Here is a 19,234-nt window from a genome sequence, read left to right as displayed (position 1 = left end):
GGGCATCATACAGACAGCATAGCTGTGGGACAACAAAGCTATGGAAAGACCATGACCAGCAGGCCCTAACTATAGGACTGGGGTACTGGCTTAGTGCTGACTCTGAGAGCAGACTGCCACCAAATGCATATAAAAGAAATATAGGCTTAGATAGCAAGGCACAATGGTTTTTCAGCCTCCCCCTCCGAATTTCCAATGGGTCTTTTTCTTTTAGTCCAGTGCCTAAGGTCACTTTAATGTTGCTTTTGGGGGACTGGTTTATTTTTCCTCCTCCTATGCAGCACATTAGCTTATTTTCTAGCAGAGCAGATACAAGGGAAACAGGCATTTAATTTCACAAGAGGTAATTCTCCAGGCCTGTGCTGCAAAGATGCTGGCAATAAATATCCCATGGTAAGTGTACTCCTACACCTTTCCCAATTGGTAGCTAATAACAGAGCGGATGATGACATTTAAGCCCTTTCTGCATGGCTGATCAAACTACTCACAGTGACTTTGAAAGCAGTGCTGGGATTCCATGCAGGTATCAAAGCAAGTGGAAGACTCAATAGTTCAGATCTCTTGCCTGTGTGACTAATAGATAAAAATATTTCTAAAAGGTCTAATATCTTATTCAAAATTTCTCTTTCTCATCTTAGAAGCAACTTAACAGACGCAGTGGGATACTGATGTTGCTTCTGTAAGCACCATTATGCAAATAGCTACCATCTTTGTGGTGTGATCATAACCGCTCTTTCAAGCTAAGTAAGGCTTGGCTGGGTCAATGCTTGGATGAGAGACCGAGTAGCTGTGTAAAGTGGGGCCCTTATCTGAGTCCATACCAAAGCTAGGGGGTGCTGTCCGTAGAATTAAATATCTGCTTAATTTTGGTACCCAGAAAGATAATGGAGCAAACAAGCACCTAGAAGAAAATAAGGTGATAAGTAACAGTCAACATGGATCTGTCAAGAACAAACCATGTCAAACCAACCTAATATCCTTCTTTGACAGGGTAACAAGCCTGATAGATGGGGGAAGCAGTAGATGTGATATATCTTGACTTTAATAAGGCTTTTGATATTGTCTAACATGACCTTCTCACAAACAAACTAGAGAAATGTAGCCAAGAGATGTACCTACTGTAAAGTGGGTGCACAACTGGTTGGAAAAGTGTACTCAGAGTAGTTGTCAATCAAGCTAGAAGGGCCTATGCAGTGTGGTCCTGCATGGATCTGTGCTGGGTCCGGTGCTATTAAGTATCTTCATCAATTATTTGGATAATGGCATAGAGAGTACACTTATAAAGTCTGCGGACACTACCAAGCTGGGAGGGGTTGCAAGCACTTTGGAGGACAGGATTAGAGTTCAAAATTGTTGCCGGCCCAGAGGGCCCCGAGGGGGCAACAGGGTTCGTTGCCCGGTGTGCACCGCACCAATAGACACACCAGGGTGGAGAAGCAAACCAAGTTTATTCGAGATTTCGAAAAGGCACTCAGGAGAGCAGCATGTCTCAAATCATAAGCACAACAAATACAAGCAGGTTTTTCATTTTATATTTCAAGCTGTTTTGAGTAAGCCTTTTGTTCTGTTTACCCCTTCCTTCCCGAGCAGTTACAGCAGGCACACATTGTGGCATGTTAGAAAAGTTCCCGTTCGCATGCTTATCTTCGACCTTGCAAGCTAAGACGTAGCAGGCTTCTCCCTCTCCCTTTCCCCCCCTCTTATCACTACTGTTTCTGCTAGTGCGAGCGAAACTGCAGCTGTCTGCTTAAAAAAAAGCTGACCATTACATATTCTGCTTCAGCATTAGGCTATTAGCATGGAGGCTGGTTAAAGTTCACAAGATGGAGTCACTGTGGTTCACTTAGACCCAGAGCAGGGAGGTTTCATCGGCACTTATGGTCTTCCATCCCCCCGAGTTACCTGGTAGCTATGCCTAGTGACGCCAACAATTTGGTCTGAAATATAAGATGAAAATCAATAAGGACAAATGCAAAGTACTCCACTTAGAAAAGAACAATCAATTGCACAAATACAAAATGGGAAATGACTGCCAAGGAAGGAGTACTGCGGAAAGGGATCTGGGGATGAACAAAAGCCTTTCCTTCTAAATTTTTAGCAAACTTTTTAAACCAGCTTGACTTCTCAGCTGTTTCTCAGTCCATTCTCTTAATCAGCTGGGCCACTCAATAGCCCCAGTCAAGCGCCTTGCTCTGCAGCTATCCGCTCCCCCTCTCACCTGTGTAACTCACCTGCTCTTGCCGGAAAGTTAACATTCTTGCTTCTCTTGTCATAAGGTGTTAGAAATCTTTTCTTCCCAGTATTTGTAGTGTTAATCCTTGCTTTATATGAAGGTTTTCCTAGTCTACTGACCTCCCTCAGCCCTCTGTTCCTATGGTGCACCATGCCTTGGATATCTGAGATAACCATGCATAGTGACTGCTGCTGCTGCAGCTTACAATGTAGTGCACGATCAAAGTTGCATTTGGTGGTACCTGGTTACCGTGCGAGGTAATTGAAAGACCGAGAGGCAGGAGGATCATGAGAGAGGGAGGGTGCTATTGCCATCCACCCAGCTATTACCGGCTCTGCTCTGCTCTCTCCCTGTTTGCACCATACTTTTCTCTGACTGACGTTTCCATGGAGCGTTGTAAATAACGTAGCATTTTGGTCTGCTTTTCTTTTTGGAGTCATCTGAAAAAATTGATGCAGGCGTATGTTTTAAAGTGCAACAGACCTTATTTGGGGAGCTCATTGTCCTTGGCTCTAAGAAAAGGGCTGATTTGACTGACTCTAGAGAATGAGCCCATTCGTTTATCAGGTCCATAAAAGAAGACCCACCTGGAAACCCAGCCAGGAGTTCCTTCTCTCCTATTGCTGGAGGAGAGCTGAGTCCAATCGTGAACTCTTTCCTCCCCTGGTCCCTCTGATGGGATCTGATCCTGGGAGGTGCAGAGCAGCTGAAATGTAGTGGGAGTCAAGGGCGCTTAGCCTCTGCCAGAGGAGATAGTTCACATAGCATGCACGGCCACATGCAGCTGCTTGTTTCTCCTGGGTCTTGCGTCTAGGATCCCCCTCTTTCAGTCGGCTCATTCAGATAGCGGCCTGGGGGACCGCCGCCTTGCTTTTGCCTGCCATGCAGTTTGCTCAGAGCACACCGCGCAGTCCATCCGTGCACCTACCGGAGTGGCTCACAGACAAAGCATCACGGGGCTGCTCCCACCCATTTACTTCAGTTGGGGCATTTCTACCATCTCATTCCCCCATGTAGGGCTAGATTCTGCTGCCCTGCAGCACACACAGGGTTCAGGCATGTCCTTACTCGTCTAAACAGTGCCTCACGGTCTACACTGCTATTTATCCCTGTGCTGGGGGGCATGCAGTGTACATGCTCCCCGTGCCCCCCAAAGGAGTGTGCAGTGTAGATGTACCCTTTGAAAAGAGTTGATAAGTTACCAATAGGTGGTGCTCAGCTTAGTTCCTGGGTTTTATAGGGCCAATAGCCCTTGGTAGTGCACTGCCAATGTAAAGAGCCGCACAGCAGAAGCCAACAGCTCATACTGGTCCCCAGTAATGCTACTCTTCCTGCCCTCCAGAAGGAAGAGGTCCCACATGGGGAGGGGGGCCCCTTGCTAGTTCCAAACTCCAACCCCTCAATTTGGATGATAGCCTTTGGAGAGGCAGAAGTTGACCCAGAAATCGCCCCAACAGTGCTCTCATCACGCATAATCCGCTTCGGCAGCAGCAGTCACCTTGTGGCACAAACACTGTGCCCCCAGCATCAGCCCCTCTATTTCTGATCAGTTCCCTCTGGGCTCTGGCCAATTCTCAAGTGTTGTATGGTCTCACAGGGGCCACATGCACCATTAGCTCCCTAGGCCTGTCCCCCAGCCCAGAGCTCAGACTCTGCAGGGCCTGTGTGTTTGCAGTGGCACGTGCTGCTTTCTGGAGCCCAGGCAGTCCCTTCCCGATGGCATTCCCATCCTCTAACTGGGGTACAGCTGGCAGCAGAGGTAGGGATGGGGTTTCCTGCCAGCCCTCCTGGAGGAAGAGTGGAGAGGACAGTTCTTCTCATCTCTTGATCAGGGCTCAGGAGAAGGGCCATCGTTCACAGCACTGCTGCTGATCTCTGCAGCTGGGGCTTCCCATCCATTCAACGGCTCCGTTTGCATGTCAGGGTGTCAAAAGCTTTAGGCTAGGACAGTGACCCACGACACCCACTCGCCATTTAATTGTGTGTTTCTAAACAGTCCTGTTTAAACAGGAGATCCATCGTCCTGCCCCCTTACCTCCACCTCCACTCCTACTCCCACTGGAGAACTGCTGCTTTTCAAATCACAACGAAAATTCAATGCTCCGCTCCCATCAAAGAAACCTTATTGTTTCAGTTTCTAATGAAAAATTGTTCCCTCTGAAAGTCGCTTGCTCCTTATTACAACCCCTGCTCCTCTTGAGTAATGAAAATTTAACTATCTCCTATTGTTGGCTGCCTGGCTGGTCTCTCTCTGTCGCTGACTGAAGCTAGGCAAGCTCCCCTAGCCCATCCGATTCAGTCCATTCCCTCCCTCTTTCTCTTTGCTCAGTTGTCTGCACGCAGGGTGGTGTGTGTGTGGGTTTTTCTTTCTTCTTTTTTTTTTTTAATAAGTCTGTCCAAATTTTTCAACTAAGATCTCATGCAAGCAAACATTAATCCTCAGAGGAAGGAGGGTCCAGTGGTTAGGGCCCTCACCTAAATTACAGGCAACCTGTGGTCAAATCTGTCACAGAGTGACTGGGTAAGTCTCTTTGCCTCGGTTTCTAACTACAAAAATGGGGCTTATGGCCTTACCTCACAGGGATGTTGAGTGGCTAAATGCCCTGAAACTTTGTGAGGTGCTCAGATGCCCTGGTAACAGGGGTTGTCTAAGTCGCTAAGATGGAGAGGATTCCCACGTGCTGTGTTCACTAGCCTTAATTTTCTAAACTGACTCATTGTTTTGGGGCCTGACTTGAGAGGCCGCAGGCTTTCAGAAAGCAGGTGCTCAGCACCCCTAGTCATTGCAGAGTGCTTGTACATACACAACCTGACGGAAGACAGTCTTCTCCTCTTGTTCAAGTAGGACCTGTCTCCCTCCCAGATCATTCCCTTCCTCCAGCCAGCTGTGAGTGCAGGGGCAGCCCTGGAGGCCCCCGGGGAAGGGAAACAGGTGGTCTAATCCCCCAGGCTCCTGGGGGTGGATCCCTTTTTTTATCGCTCCTACTTCTGGTGAGAACTGAGACCGGCTTCCCCAGCCAAGCTTGTCCCTTAACACCACTGCCATTCACCTTTCATGGCAGCTCCTTTGGTCGTGATTATATCAGTGCCTAGAAGCTCCCCTGCCCCCAAGATCAGAGCCCTTTTGTGCTAGACACTGGGTCAGTATATAGCAAGAGATGGTCACCATCCTAAAAAGTGGGAGGAAGAAGGGAGGTGAAGGGACTTGCTGAAGGTCACTCAACAGGTCAGTAGCAAAGCTGGGGCTAGAACCCAGGTCAGAGGCCAGCACTCTTGGACCTCTTTCATGCTCCATCTTCCCCCTCCCCGTCTCCCTTTTTACTGCCCCTCCTCCTCCCAAGATGGCTGCCACACCACTTCCACCTTGGCCTGAATCCAGTTTAGTTTTATCACAAGGCAAAGACCAGCTGTGAGCTCATAATTCATTTTCCACAAGCATCTGCACAAATCAAGTTTGTCTCATGCAAGTGTTTGGGAAAATCTAGTGCAAACTGGAGCAGGGAAAATGGAGAATCCGAATCGGGTTGCCATTCGCTGATATGTTCATGAATACTTGTTCCCTCAATTCACCCAACTTGAAGAAGTTTTAGTTCTTCTGCTAAAAGGGTTGAACCATTTTTTTCACAAGGCAACTCAGATCCATTTTGAACTGCATCCCAGGAACTAGAAAGAATGTAATGGTGTATTTGCTCTTGTTAGTAGAAGAGTTTATTCTTCCATTTGTTTCAGGCATTTGGGATTTCAACGGTAGTAGAAAGTTCTGCTGATTTTGGTTTTATAGGGACTACTTTCCTTAAGAAGGTGGAAGAACACCAACAGAGGAAGCAGTTTTTAGAATGACATGACTGTATAAATAACTCTGCTGAGAAGTGTGCAAAGCCTACAAACCGGATAAGATGAAACTTAGATCAAGAGCCTCTCCAACTCTGACACCAAAATGCTTCCTGCAATAGCAAATAGACCCATTCCTGACAACTGCACTCATCAAAAGGGCAGCTTGTGAGTGCAGATACCACATGGCTGCTATGCTGGAAACTTGCCAAGCAGCATAGTTAGCATTGCATTTGCATGTTGATTTGCATATTTTTTTAAATCCTAAACAAATGCACAAAATCCTAATATTGGTTTCTGCTTGCATCTTTTCTGCTAGATGAATAGAAATGGATGGTGGTTCAAATTGTCTCTGGGTCAGGTTGACTCCCAACTGTGCCAGCCAAACTTAAGCTTTCATTTGTTTATTTAAAAGTTTCCCAGCCCTTTGGGTTGTGAAGAAAAACTTCTGAATGTGGAACTGGAGCAGAACTGCTTTCAGTTTCCTGCCATTGCAGGGGCTTTGGCATTTTGGTCTCTCCTGTCCTCTGCCTGTGGCACACAACTGTTTAATCTCTTGGGGACTGAAATACTATTGTCTAACTAAAGTCTTGGGGCTCAGGATAGGGGTATGTGGGTGAAATTTAAATGGCCGGTGATATACAGGAGGTCACACTAGATGATCTAATGCTTTCTTGTGACAAACTCTGGGACATTATGAAACTGCCTTTCCAGGCTGTAATGGTAAAAGTGCCCACATCCTATTAGCAATATGTCTTTCGTGGTTGCTTCCATGGGTGCAGAGAAACACTCTTGGAACCCCTGCATAAGGAAGCAGAATGCTTTAGCAGTGACAACGTGGTCTGCAAGACTGATTGTCACCCTGGTTTACATCTGCTGAGGATACAGTCCCAGGTCTATCAGGAGCATCTCCCTTGTCTTCAATAGAGGTATCCCCTATAGAATGGGCATAAGTGCAGGGGTGAAAGTAATTTACAGGACTTACCGGTACTGCTGGAGTTCTGAGGAGGCGTGGCCTCATCCAGAAAAGGCGTGGCCTCTCAAGATTTAAAGGCCCTGGGGCATCGGCTGTGGCTGGGAGCCCCAGGGCCTTTAAATCAACCCGGGGCTCCCAGCTGCAGAGGTGGCTGGGAGCCCCCGGGGCTCCCAGGCAAATTAAAGGGCCCGGGGCTCCGGCCACCACAGAGCTCCGGGCCCTTTGAATCCCCACCGCAGCTCCAGCTGGGATTTAAAGGGCTCGGGGCTCCCGCGGCTGCGGGGAGCCCTGAGCCTTGCCGGGCTGGAGCCGGGATTTAAAGGGCCCAGCGCTCCTGCGGCTGCGGGGAGCCCCGAGCCCTTTAAATCCTGGCCCCAGCCCAGCTGCGGAAGCCGGTGCGGTCCGGCACGGCATACTGGCTCTTGCCGGTACGGCGTACCGGACCGGACCGGCTTACTTTCACCTCTGCATAAGTGTCTTAATTGGGTGGAGAAGAGCTGCCCTGATTTACACCGATTGAGATCCTGGCCCCCAAACAGAGGGGATTCTGTCAATTTTAAGAAGCTGTGGCAATGTAAGTAGCTTTGAAAGAATTAGTTCAAGTTGAAATCGGAATTTTACACTGAACTATTGTTTAACATTCCACTGATTTTTAAAGGGCAATTGGACTCCAACTGCCCTTTGAGCCTTTTGACAATCTCCCTCTATAGCCCTGGGCTGGAAAAAGTGTCCGGTTTTTAGGGCTTGTCTATGTGTTCCAGTCTAACTGCCCAGTGTAGATCCTGCTGGCGCATGCTAAAGGTCCCTACATCACATTAGGACCATATGCACAGCATTTTATACCCACTTTGCACCACTTTGTACATGGTGACAATCCAAAGTACAGGGTAGCACTGAACTGGGCCTACAGAGTGCTTGGTCTTCCATTTTCTAGAAAGGATTAGGGTGTGTTGTATGAGGGACTGAACAAAAAGAGGGACTTCCAAATGTGAGGCCACTTTCTAGCTGTCTTCAGAAGCCCATGGCATTGGTCTGTTCTCTCTTTGCTCCCAGAACACTGTCTACACTGTAGCTTCCACTGGTGCAGAGTGTAGCCCAGGCCTATGAGTCTGCACCCAGCCAGCCTGAAGCAATAGCCCAGAGAGGTGTGAGCTGCTCCATTTGTTTCAGGGGGTGATAACTCTGGAGCCTAGTGATGGCAGTATAAATGGCAACACCATTAAAACTTCTTCCACTGTTGATGGCTTCAATGGAAACATTCTCCTAAACTGAGGTCCTGGAGATTGGGGACAGTAGGAGCATGTCTCTTCCTTCCACCCTATCACACACTGCCTTTGTCTGATCCTGGAGTTCACTAGCAATGAAAATAATCAGTCTTATCCAAGTTGCACTAACTGGGAAAATGCATCTCATTTGAGGACTCTGCAGGCCACACTTGTTCAGTGGCTTTACTGGAGGCAACCTTGGCTTAGGCTCCATCCACTGAAGGACTCGGAATCAGGAAATTCATTTACAGCACACTTGTCACCTTGACCTTGTTACAAGATAGTTAAAAGCTGTTATATGGACTGGCCCCATAACCCAGCAATAACCCTGGACTGACCCCTACACTTTAGCCTGCTTAGAGAGATACAGTTAAGTCCCATCTACCCTCCACCCTTCATCCATGTTGTTGTAACTGGATCCCTGAGTTGGTGATATTTGTAGTGTAGATAGGACCTTGGATGAAAATCGGTTTCATGTAACAGTTATCTGCATCAAACAAAACAGAAGGAGGCAAAAGACAGGAGCCATATGCTGAATTTTCTCTCTAATTTTCCATGGACATCAACCGCCCTCTGAAACAAATCAAGAAACAAAGGGGGAAAAAGTGCTTCATTTCTGAATAGCAATTACCAAATGAAGTCTCTGCTTAATGGACGTTTTCAGAGGGCATGAACACCACTTTGTGTTTCTGCCTTCTCATTACAACTCTGGCAGCTCCCAGCTGACAACCTGATAATTCTTGCCGATAAAACAATCTTTTTTTGGTTATTGTCACGTTCCAGCCTATCCCCGGTCGACCGAGTTGCCTGGAGAATTGTTGAGATTAAGGAGCAAGCCATGAAATCGCAGTTAGCAGTGGGGAAAGAAGGAAAAAATTGCAAAACTATCACTTCCCTCCTCTCTCTTGCTTCCTCATTTACCCCCTTTTTCCCCCCTCCTTTGGTGCCAACAGTGCTTTTTTCTATTCTGACACAAAAACCCAGGGAATAAGGGGGGGGGGGAAACAAAACCCAGAGCTGATTACAATTTCCTATGAAATCAAATTTGTAAAGCTTAAATCAGAATAAAAAATGTTACTAGCAGGATTCAAGGCCAATCTGATTGTTAATGAGACTCCTCGGAGACTGAACTGGAATCTCATCAGGTCAAGGAAATGTGATACTGTTGTGCAACAAATTTTCTGCTTCCTATTATGGGAGGCTCAGAAGTAGTCAAAGCGGTTTGTTTCCAAGGCCCCAAATCTCATCCCTGTGCTCTAAGGTATGCTTGGATTAAACAATTCCCTTGTCCCCTTGCTGCCAGCACTACAGATCAGCCAAGTCTCTCTGTCCCTTAAAGACTCTCTGACTTTCTCTTGTAAAGGAGACTGACCACCTCATGAACTTCTAGGGAAAAATCTCATCTGATTGGCCTGCAGCAGCCTCATTAGAAAGTGAGACCGTAAGGAGCCTCTGGCTACCTGTACAGACATCATGGTCAGCAGCCCAAACACATGCAGTTCAGCATCAAGGTTAGAACCCAAGATCCTTGCCTTTAAAAACACAGACTTGTGCAGCATGAGCAGAATAAGAGTCTCCATTAGGCATGCAGGTACCAAGATGATATATGCCCTAGAAATACCTTGGAAAAGATGTTACCAGGATCTTATCTACACGCAAAAGTTGCACTGGTATAGCTGAAGCCTTGTCTACATGGAAAAGTTGCACCAGTATAACCTAATTTGTGAAAATAAAACAATTGAGTTACACTGGGACAAACTCCTGTGTGGATGGTCTGATTTTCACCTTGATGGTGGTTTTTATTTTTTCCTGTTTAGCTTGAGTCCATTGGGAACATATTTAAGTTAACTTAAACAAGATGTTTTTAAATTGAAATATGAGCAGCCACACTGTGGCTGTCAGTGGCTTAACTATATCTGTTTAAAAACTGATTTTAATTAACTGATGCAACTTTCCTCTGTAGGCAAGGCCTAAAAGCAGGTTGAAAACCAGCTTAGCTACAAAACCCTTGTCATCCCACTTAACTCTGGTTTATATAGATTTACCTTAAGTCCTTACTGAATTAAGCTAAATCGATTTTAAATCAATTAAAACCTGTTTTATAAGTGTCCACAAAGAGGTTTACCCCGGTTTAACTAAATCAATTTAAAAACAAATCTTTTGTTAGCCGGGTGCACACAAGGCCTACAATTAGGATTTGTGTGTGCTTTGCCCTATGGCCTCCGGTCCATAGAGGGTAGTGTTGTATATTTCCTCTAGTCCTGGTCCATATAACTTCCAAGTAGACATGCAATCCACTCTGTAACCTGGTCTCCCTTGCTTCCAATCAATCTTCCTTCAGGTTATCCAGGCAACTTCAGTCCACCCCGCACACCAGCATTAGCAAAAAAATCATAGAATCATAGAACTGGAAGGGACCTCGAGAGGTCATCTAGTCCAGTCCCCTGCATTCAAGGCAGGACTATTATTTAGACCATCCCTGGCAGGTGTTTGTCTAATCTGCTCTTAAATATCTCCAATGATGGAGATTCCACAACCTCCCTAGGCAATTTATTCCAGTGTTTAATCACTGTGACAGTTAGGAAGTTTTTCCTAATGTCCAACCTAAACCGCCCTTGCTGCAATTTAAGCCCATTGCTTCTTGTCCTATCCTCAGAGATTAAGAAAAACAAGTTTTCTCCTTCCTCCTTGTAACAACCTTTTACGTATTTGAAAAAGTACATTATTCTTATAAGTTGTTGTTGTTCCTGATAATTTTTAATGTGGTAGTGCTGAAGGACCCCACACGGGCAGCTAGGGCCTTTATTGCTGTACAAATAAAACACAAAAGACAAATTTCACAATAGAGGAGACAGACCAGAATCTCCCATTGATTCCCATAGTGCAGGTTCAGGTCCCAGGTGAATAAACAGACAACCGAGAGGAGTGGGGAATGGCAGGACAAGGTAACAGCAGAGACAGGTGCATTGGAATAAACTGGCAGTTACTAGTCAATGAATGCCAGCTAGTAGCGATTTGTAGGTATTGTGGCAAAGGTAGGTCTGCTGGAGGGATTTACAAATAAATGAGGGAGGGAAAGTGCTCTAAACTAAAACTGTGACACTAAGGAGCTGTGTGCTGGACAGCACCACTCTCTGCTGCTTCCTTTCTATTTAGATTTCTGACATGACAAGTGGCACCTGTCTGGCCACTCTAGGCACCTCTGACAAATATTTTAAAATACATTGACTCGGTATATCACCCTAATCTATTGCCTGCCGAGAGTTGTAAACTACTCAGAGCACGGACCTTGCATTTACATGTCTGTAAAGCACCTGGGCAACTTTCTTCACTATAGAAATAATCCTAATGGTAGGCAAAGTTGATCCTCAAGCATATAGAGTTCACAAGAGTATGCTCCAGCCGTCAGCTGATAGTCCATAATTGTGCTGCTACATAAATAAGGGGGCCTGATTCTCCCTGGTCTTCTATCTTGTACAGTCATTTACAGGCTGTTTTCTTATCTGGTAGCAATGTATACCCACACTGAACACATTTTGCACTGGTGCAAACCATTACACAGTGCAGACTGTACATGTGTACCATTTGGGAATGCAACTGAGACCTCTTCCCATTCTAGTCTATTGTATTATTACTATTATTTAGTAGTAGTGGTATTACCATAGTGCCGAGGAGTCCCAGTCATGGACCAGGCACCCCCTTGTGCAAGGTGCTGTACAAACAAAGAATAAAAAGTCAGTCCCTGCCCCAAAGAGCTAACAATCTAGATGGGAGATGGACAGAGACTGACGGAGGAACACAAGTAAACAAAGAGACAACATTGGTCACCATGACAGACAGTGGACTAGCACAGCAGCTGCCTAACCATTGTCAGGTTTTTTGGAGGCATCACAGCAAAGGAGAGTTGGGAGGAGGAATTTGGAAAAGGATAACGAGGTAGTTTTGCAAATGTTTACGGGGGTGGTGGGGCTCCACCCAGGTGTGAGGGGTAGCATGAGAGGAAGCTCCAAGGGTCTGTTTGAAAATGTAACATGGGTGATGAAGGCTGGCATCATGGGCCAATCAGAGGTGAGCATCGATAGCCTGGTAGCAAACGAGAGCTGATGAGTCAGGGGGATTGCCCATGAAGGGCCTTTAAAGTGAAGACAAGCAGTTTGTTTGATGTGACAGGGAGGAGGGAGCCAGTGGAGGGATGCAAAGAGAAGGATGATGCGGTCAAAGCGGCAGTCCAGGTGAATGATCTTTGCAGCAGCACTCTGAGTGGGGTAAGATTGCATCTGTCAAAGCCAGAGAGCAGGATGGTGCAGTGATCAAGATGTGAGATGAGAGCCTGGATGGGAGTTTTAGCTGTGTTCTTATATTGTCCTCATCACTGTAGTACCTGGAGACCTTCCATAAGTGCAGTAACCAACATCTGTCACATGTGGTTTGTTCGATCATCATTGATTTCCCTGGAACTTGCTAGCCTGAGTTTCAGAGATGCACTTGCACCTCCCACTGACTTTAACAGGAGATGCAAGTGTCCAAAACATTTGAAAATCATGCCGAAAGCTTTGATCTTCTTTGTAGACCTCCCTTCCAATGCGGAATGATACATAAACACACTAACCCCACCACACCACAAACCCTGTCCATATGGGGTCCCAAATATAGATTCCATTCAGGTCTACTTTGTCAGAACTTGTTTTTATTTTCGCTTTTCTAATATGTTTTTTCTTGCTCATATCTGGAAGCGAGACGTGGTCTGATCCAAAACACCAAATGGGTGTTCTAATCTGGATCTGAGTTATCACCAAAGGACCATCTGTAGAACCAAGCCATGCAACATTGTTACCATAATAAACTTCTGGAAATGTCTAATACAAAAGTGGGTTTTGCTAATAGGGCTCAATGTTATATTGATGGCCCTGATTCAGCAAAGCACTTAAGTGTGTGCTTAGCTTTAAGCATATACTTAAGTTCCATTAAAATCAAAGCACCTGAAGCTAAACACATATGTGACACAATGGTGAGTGCGTCGGTTATTGTCTCTTCTGTGCCCATTCCACAGAGGATACGAGTCTGTTACAACCCCAGTTATAGTGCTTAACTCAAACTATAGCAGCTTCTGCTATTAGCTCTGGAACTGCCCCGTTCAACATGGTGGCTGTCACATGCGATAAAGTGCTCTGCTAAATAGGGAGAGGTTTGTTCACAAATTTAAATTTAAGCACTTGCTTAACTGCTTTGTTGAACGGGGACCATTATTTCTGTCTGATTTCCGGTGTATGCAAAGACTCCAGCAGATGCTGATGGGTTCCAATCTGAAGCCAGGGGAAAAGAGAGGATCATTGCTTAAACAATGGTGGTAAATTAGGGCTCTTGGTAGCTTTATTCCATAATAGGTTCTCAATTGTGCATCCTGAATTAGAGAACAAGAGAGAAGTGGGAGCCCGGTATCCGCAGCAAAGATGACCAAGGTCCTCTAATATTAGGTATCGAGGTAGCCGCCTCTGATAATTGAGCGGTTTTTGCATTTATCTCTGGATACAAAGGGATGCTGTCTAGTTGTTAATGAGGCACTTATAGTCTCCCTCATGCATATTCTCCCAGCAGTCCCAGTGCCTGTCAGGCTGAGCAGGGAGAATGTGTGCCGTTTTCTCTGCCCCCTGGTGATGCCATAGAGTGGGGTGAGGCCTCATTAGGCTGCTGAAATCTTAGCAGATGCCAACAGAGCATGTTCAGAGGAAACATTTCAATTGCTTTTAACTTTGGGATTTGTAATTATTCTCTCTGTTTCTCCCACACACACACACACACACACACACACACACACACTTTATCTGTGGGGTTGTGCCTCCAGGAAGGCTAGTGACATGCGGAGTGCTGGGTGGCTTATTTTCAGTCAGCCATTTGTGCAAACAGGGCCGGCTCTGGCTTTTTTGCCGCCCCAAGCAAAAAACGCCCGGCCGGCCGGAGCAGCAAAGGGGGGGGGGGGAAGAGGAGAGGGGAGGGGAGGAGGAAAACAAACCTGCCCCCGGCTGGAGCGGCGAACGGGGGGGGGAGAGAACAAACCGGCCGGCCGGAGCAGCGGCGGGGGGGGAACAAGCCAGCCGGCCGGAGCGGCGAAGAGGGGGGGTGGGAAACAAACCTGCCCCTGGCCGGAGCGGCGGAGGGGGGGCGGGAAACAAACTGGCTGGCTGGCCGGAACGGCGAAGGAAAGAAAAAACAAAAACAAAAACAAATACCTGCGGGGCGGCGGGAGCGTGGGTGCAGGGGGACTCCCAGCCTTGCAGACCCCAGGCAGCGGAGTGCGCACCCCGGCTAGCGGGGGGGGAGAGAGAGAAGGGGGGCGGCCAGGGCTTCCTTAAGCGGGGTGCTTGCCACGCGGCCCCTCCCGCTGCGCCGCCTGCCGGGAGGGCTCCACCCCGCTCTGGTCGGCAGGCAGGGAAGGACGCGGGCTGCCCTGCCGGACTTGCTGCAGGGCGCTCCCCTCCTCCGCCCCCTACAGGGCGGCGGGAGCAGCAAACCAAAAAGAAAAAACCTGCAGGGGCGGCCAAAGCGGTGAAGCGCAAAACAAAACAAAACAAAAAAAGGATTAGATGGAATGCCGCCCCTTGGAATCTGCCGCGCCAAGCACGAGCTTGCTCGGCTGGTGCCTGGAGCCGGCCCTGTGTGCAAAAATAAAGTTGGACTTATTTTGAAGCTGAAAAAAATGTGTTTGGTTGGGGTTCTCCCTCCCCCTCCCCCTGCCTTAACTCAAATTTTTTTCTCTCCTTTTAACGCAAAAAGAGCTGAAGGGATTTTCCTCCAACTTTTGGCAATTAAAAAATACCCTCCATTGTATGCTGAGGCTAAGCATGAATTGTTCACGCCCATTGGAAGCAGTTTGGTGATGGATCCAAGCAAGTGGAAAGAGGGGTTATTCTAATGGATGTAGCAACAGAATGAGGACAGTTTTCACTGTTGTGAAAGCTCTTGGATTGTTATGGCAACGGTGCTAATTCATAGATTCCAGAGCCAGAAGGGACCATTGTGACCATCTAGTCTGATCTCCTGCATAGCACCGGCAGCTGGTGAAGAGGCTGGAGAATGGGTGTCATAGCTGGGGTTCAGTGAATGGAATTACCTGGGGAACTCTTTGCTGCAGGGTTTGCCAGCTCTGTTGAAAGTGAACAGGATGTGTGCAAACACTGAATAAAACAGACCAGGAAGAAACACCATGACATGACTTTCTCTCCCACTCAGGAGCCAATCCATGCTTAACTCTGCCTGGGATTGTAAGTGGTTTGTACATAATCACAGCAGTAAGGGTCACAGAATTTAGCCCTGGGTTGCTAATGAAAGGGATACATGATGTTGCATCCAAAGTCTCTGAATTGCATTTTAAACACGATACATCCTTGCAGGCTTTCAGGTGCAGCATGTGACCTTCTTGCTGTTTCTCGTCTCTTTATCCAGGCCAAGCATCTTCCTTTACGCAGCAGCCTCAAGATCAGGTGGTGATAGCCGGACAGCCCGTGACTCTGCTGTGTGCAATCCCTGAGTACAATGGCATTGTGCTGTGGATTAAAGATGGACTCGCCCTAGGAGTAGGCCGGGATCTCTCAAGTAAGCCTTCCAAGATTCCTCTGTCCTCTTCCACTCAACAGATGAGCTGTCAGCAGTGGGCAGGTCTGCAAGGCAGACAGACTGAGACTGATGCAAGGGTGAAATGTGCACTATTTAAAGAAGGGGTAAAAAATTCAAAGACTCCTAAGTGGCATTTTCCAAAGAGACTTAGGCACTTAAAGCCTGGCTGCACAGAGATGTTTAGCCACCTAACTCCCATTTAAGAATCCTTTTGAGGAACTGGGCCTAAGAGCCTAGGTATGGCTGCACTGCAATTAGACACCCAAGGAAGCCCCGTGCCAGCTGACTTGGGCTAAGGGGATGTTTAATTGTGATGTAGATGCTTGGGCTGCAGCCTGAGCTCTGGGACCCTCCCACCTTGCAGGGTCCTTGTGCCTGGACTCCAGCCTGAGCCCAAACATCTACACCACAATTAAACAGTCCCCTTAGCCCGTCAGCTGGCACGGGGCAGCCGCGGGTGTCTGTTTGCATTGTGTATATATATATACCCTAAGTCTCATTGAAAATCAATGGAACTTGGGCTCCTCTGTGCCTAAATCCCTTTTGAAAATTGGACTTTGGCTCCTAAGGCACTTAGGCCCTTTTGAAAAGGGCCTAAGATCTTTACTTTGCCACTTGGCTACCCACAGGCTGGAATTATTTAATCACACACAAGGCACATGGCCGTTGAAAGGTTATTGCAGATGGACAAGACTCCTAAATAGAGCTGGTCAAGAAATCTATTTTATTTCCCATGAACAATTTTGTTGAAAATGAACAATGTTCGTTTCATGGAATTTTGAGGGTTTGCATCGAACACACTCAAACTGGGGGGGGGGGGGTGTTCAACGACCCCCACCCAAAATTTCAATGCAAATGCAACTTTTCAGAGGAAAATCATGTATAGTTCTGGCACAAACCTTTTCCACCAGTTCTATTACTGGGTTCTACTCCTCCTGTCACCTGGTAAATGAGACTCTGAGCAAAGCACTGAACCAAGGGTGGGTGCCACCAAGGAACTTTTAGGTGCCTAGAAAATCACAGGAACAACACTGCAATCCACAAAGCCAACTTAGGCACCTAGGCTCCCTGTACAATGAATGGGAAGCTATAGGTGCTAGGATCCACAAACAACAGGGAGCCACCGTAACTAGCCAATAGGAGATGCTGACGAGAGAGGCATGTGCTAAGCCCTCCCCCCGGTTGGAGTTCTGTGCCTAAATCCAGCTGCTGGGAGACACCTAGCTCTGCTTGTGAACCACAAATGGGAACCTGATGCTGGAAGTCAGGGCGCTTGCACTGTTTCTTGAGGGAATGAGTTAAGCACCTGCCTTGCTCCACACACAATTTCCAGAGAAGGAGACGGTGCTGCTAAAGGTAAGGTGGCCACCATGACTTCTTCCCCCGCCCCCTGGATTTTGAATCAGACCCAGTCTGATAGGTAGCCTAGGAGCACACCTACTGGAATTTAGGCTGCCGAACGCCTGTCTTCCTCCACTTTGTGAATCGCTCTGCAGCATAGGAAGGAGATAAGTGTCTGGAGGCCTAGCAGGAGGCAGTAGTGTGCATGCCTAGAGAAAGAAATATGGTTAGATATTTGGCTGCTTGGGTGTGTTCTCCCTGTGTGCTGTCCCAGCTCTGCGCAGACATTTGGCACAGGAGGCCTTGAGCGAACCATCCAATGACCAAAAGCTCCGTTAAGATACGAAGGCACCCAGCCAGTTTTATTGTCAACGAAGCATGGTAATGGCACCTGGCAGACTCTACAAGGATACTGTGACAATGGACGCAGCTTGGTCAGTGGCGGGATTTTCCACAGTCCCCTAGACTGGCCAAAGATACATCTTTATACCCTGATATAAACAAGTTACGTACTGTTATCCTGACCTTACCTTTTAGGAGGGGTCAGTGTGTTTCTGTTATCCCTGGCGAATGTTTTTGTACCATTCTTGATATTGGGATGTGTTTGCGTGAGTACTCTGTACTTCGCACTTCTTAGGAATGTGTATTTCTGCAATATCAGCCCTGTTTTTGCCAGATTCTGTGAGTAGGTCCTGCCTCATAGCAGGCCTCTGATACAAGGGTTTATGTCTCAGGCTCTCTTCCTACTACAGGTGCCAAGAGAACTTTTACCCTGAAAACGCAGGCGCTGAGTGAGTTTAGGTGCCTACTGGGTTCAGCAGGAGTTTTGTTGATTGCAGTGGAGCCAAAACTGAGTTTTTGGCACCTAAACTCAAGACTTAGGTGCCTAAGTACCTTTGTAGATCTGAGCCCAAGTGCTTAACTTTAAGCATGGGCTTAAATCCCAGTGACACATAGAAATTATGCATCAGCTTAAAGTTAAGTATGTGCTTAAATGCTTTGCTAATTTTGGACCTGCCACAGTAGATAGTGCTGACCACTTTTTTCCATTCCTCCCACCCTCCAAGTAGACTCATCTGGCTGGGGCATGGAAAGGAAACAATATGTCTGAAGTGCAGGTGCAAACCACTGCATCTTTACAAGCTGCTGCTGAAGAAAAATGAATGTTTATCCAGGTGTTGCCTGTGGCACATAGTGTTTGGGAAATATATATGCAAATGTTGCAAAACTGGCTGTCATTCATGATATCTGCATGGCAATTTCAGATACTGCCTATTTAAATGTTTTGTGTTTTTTCCATCAGTGTGTATTGCAAACACTGACCCATGTGATAATACTGAAATCTTTTCACACCAGAGAACACCATAAACAAAAGCAGCCAGTGATTTCACGTCTCCATTTTTGCATGCCAAATCTGAAACCCGTAGGGCCTGATTTCCAGAAGGGCTGAGCACCAACAGTTCCCATTGAGCTCCATGGAACCTGTGGGTGCTCAGCGCCTGTGACAATGAGGTCCCAGAGTGCATGAAAGCAGTGGCCACTTCTGATACTGGATAATCATTTCAGAGAGCATGTTAGTGGAAGAGGTGGGAAGCGAACCCACATTATCATTTTTGGTGACTTTAGACTAAGGTCTAACGCATGCTCCCTTCTTTCCTTAGTGGCTGCTTTTTTCTCAGACTTGCCTGTGTGTGCACTCCCTTTTTAAAAGCCATTTCAAAGCTTGATGCAATACATTTCCATGTACATTAGAGATCTGAACTTTCCCTGCAAGACATTGCATAGTGAACTGGTAACAACTCCACTGAAGCTCCTGGCTCGTGCGAACAACTTGGACAATTAGCAGATCTGGGTTTGCTTTAGCAAGAGAAATTGCCAGCTCGCATGATACCAGCTCAGCTAGTCACCTAATTAGCTAACTGCAAACAAACCCATCATTTGTATTTCTTACAGTTCAGGAGAGCAAATCCTGCTGTT

General features: G+C 47.0%; 1 protein-coding gene across 1 annotated transcript in view; it reads left to right on the top strand.

Moving 5' to 3' along the window:
- The window catches only part of KIRREL3 (kirre like nephrin family adhesion molecule 3), a 312,230-nt gene that overhangs the window by 28,219 nt on the left and 264,777 nt on the right, over nt 1–19,234 (top strand). The window contains exon 2 of the mRNA XM_065417046.1: nt 15,746–15,895. Within this exon, the coding sequence (XP_065273118.1) occupies nt 15,746–15,895 (150 nt within the window). The remainder of the gene's footprint in view (nt 1–15,745; nt 15,896–19,234) is intronic.

The sequence above is a fragment of the Emys orbicularis genome, chromosome 15 (assembly GCF_028017835.1).
Source record: "Emys orbicularis isolate rEmyOrb1 chromosome 15, rEmyOrb1.hap1, whole genome shotgun sequence".
Classification (NCBI taxonomy): domain Eukaryota; kingdom Metazoa; phylum Chordata; order Testudines; family Emydidae; genus Emys; species Emys orbicularis.
The sequence above is the reverse complement of the archived record's forward strand: the minus strand, read 5'-3'. Positions and strand labels throughout refer to the sequence as shown.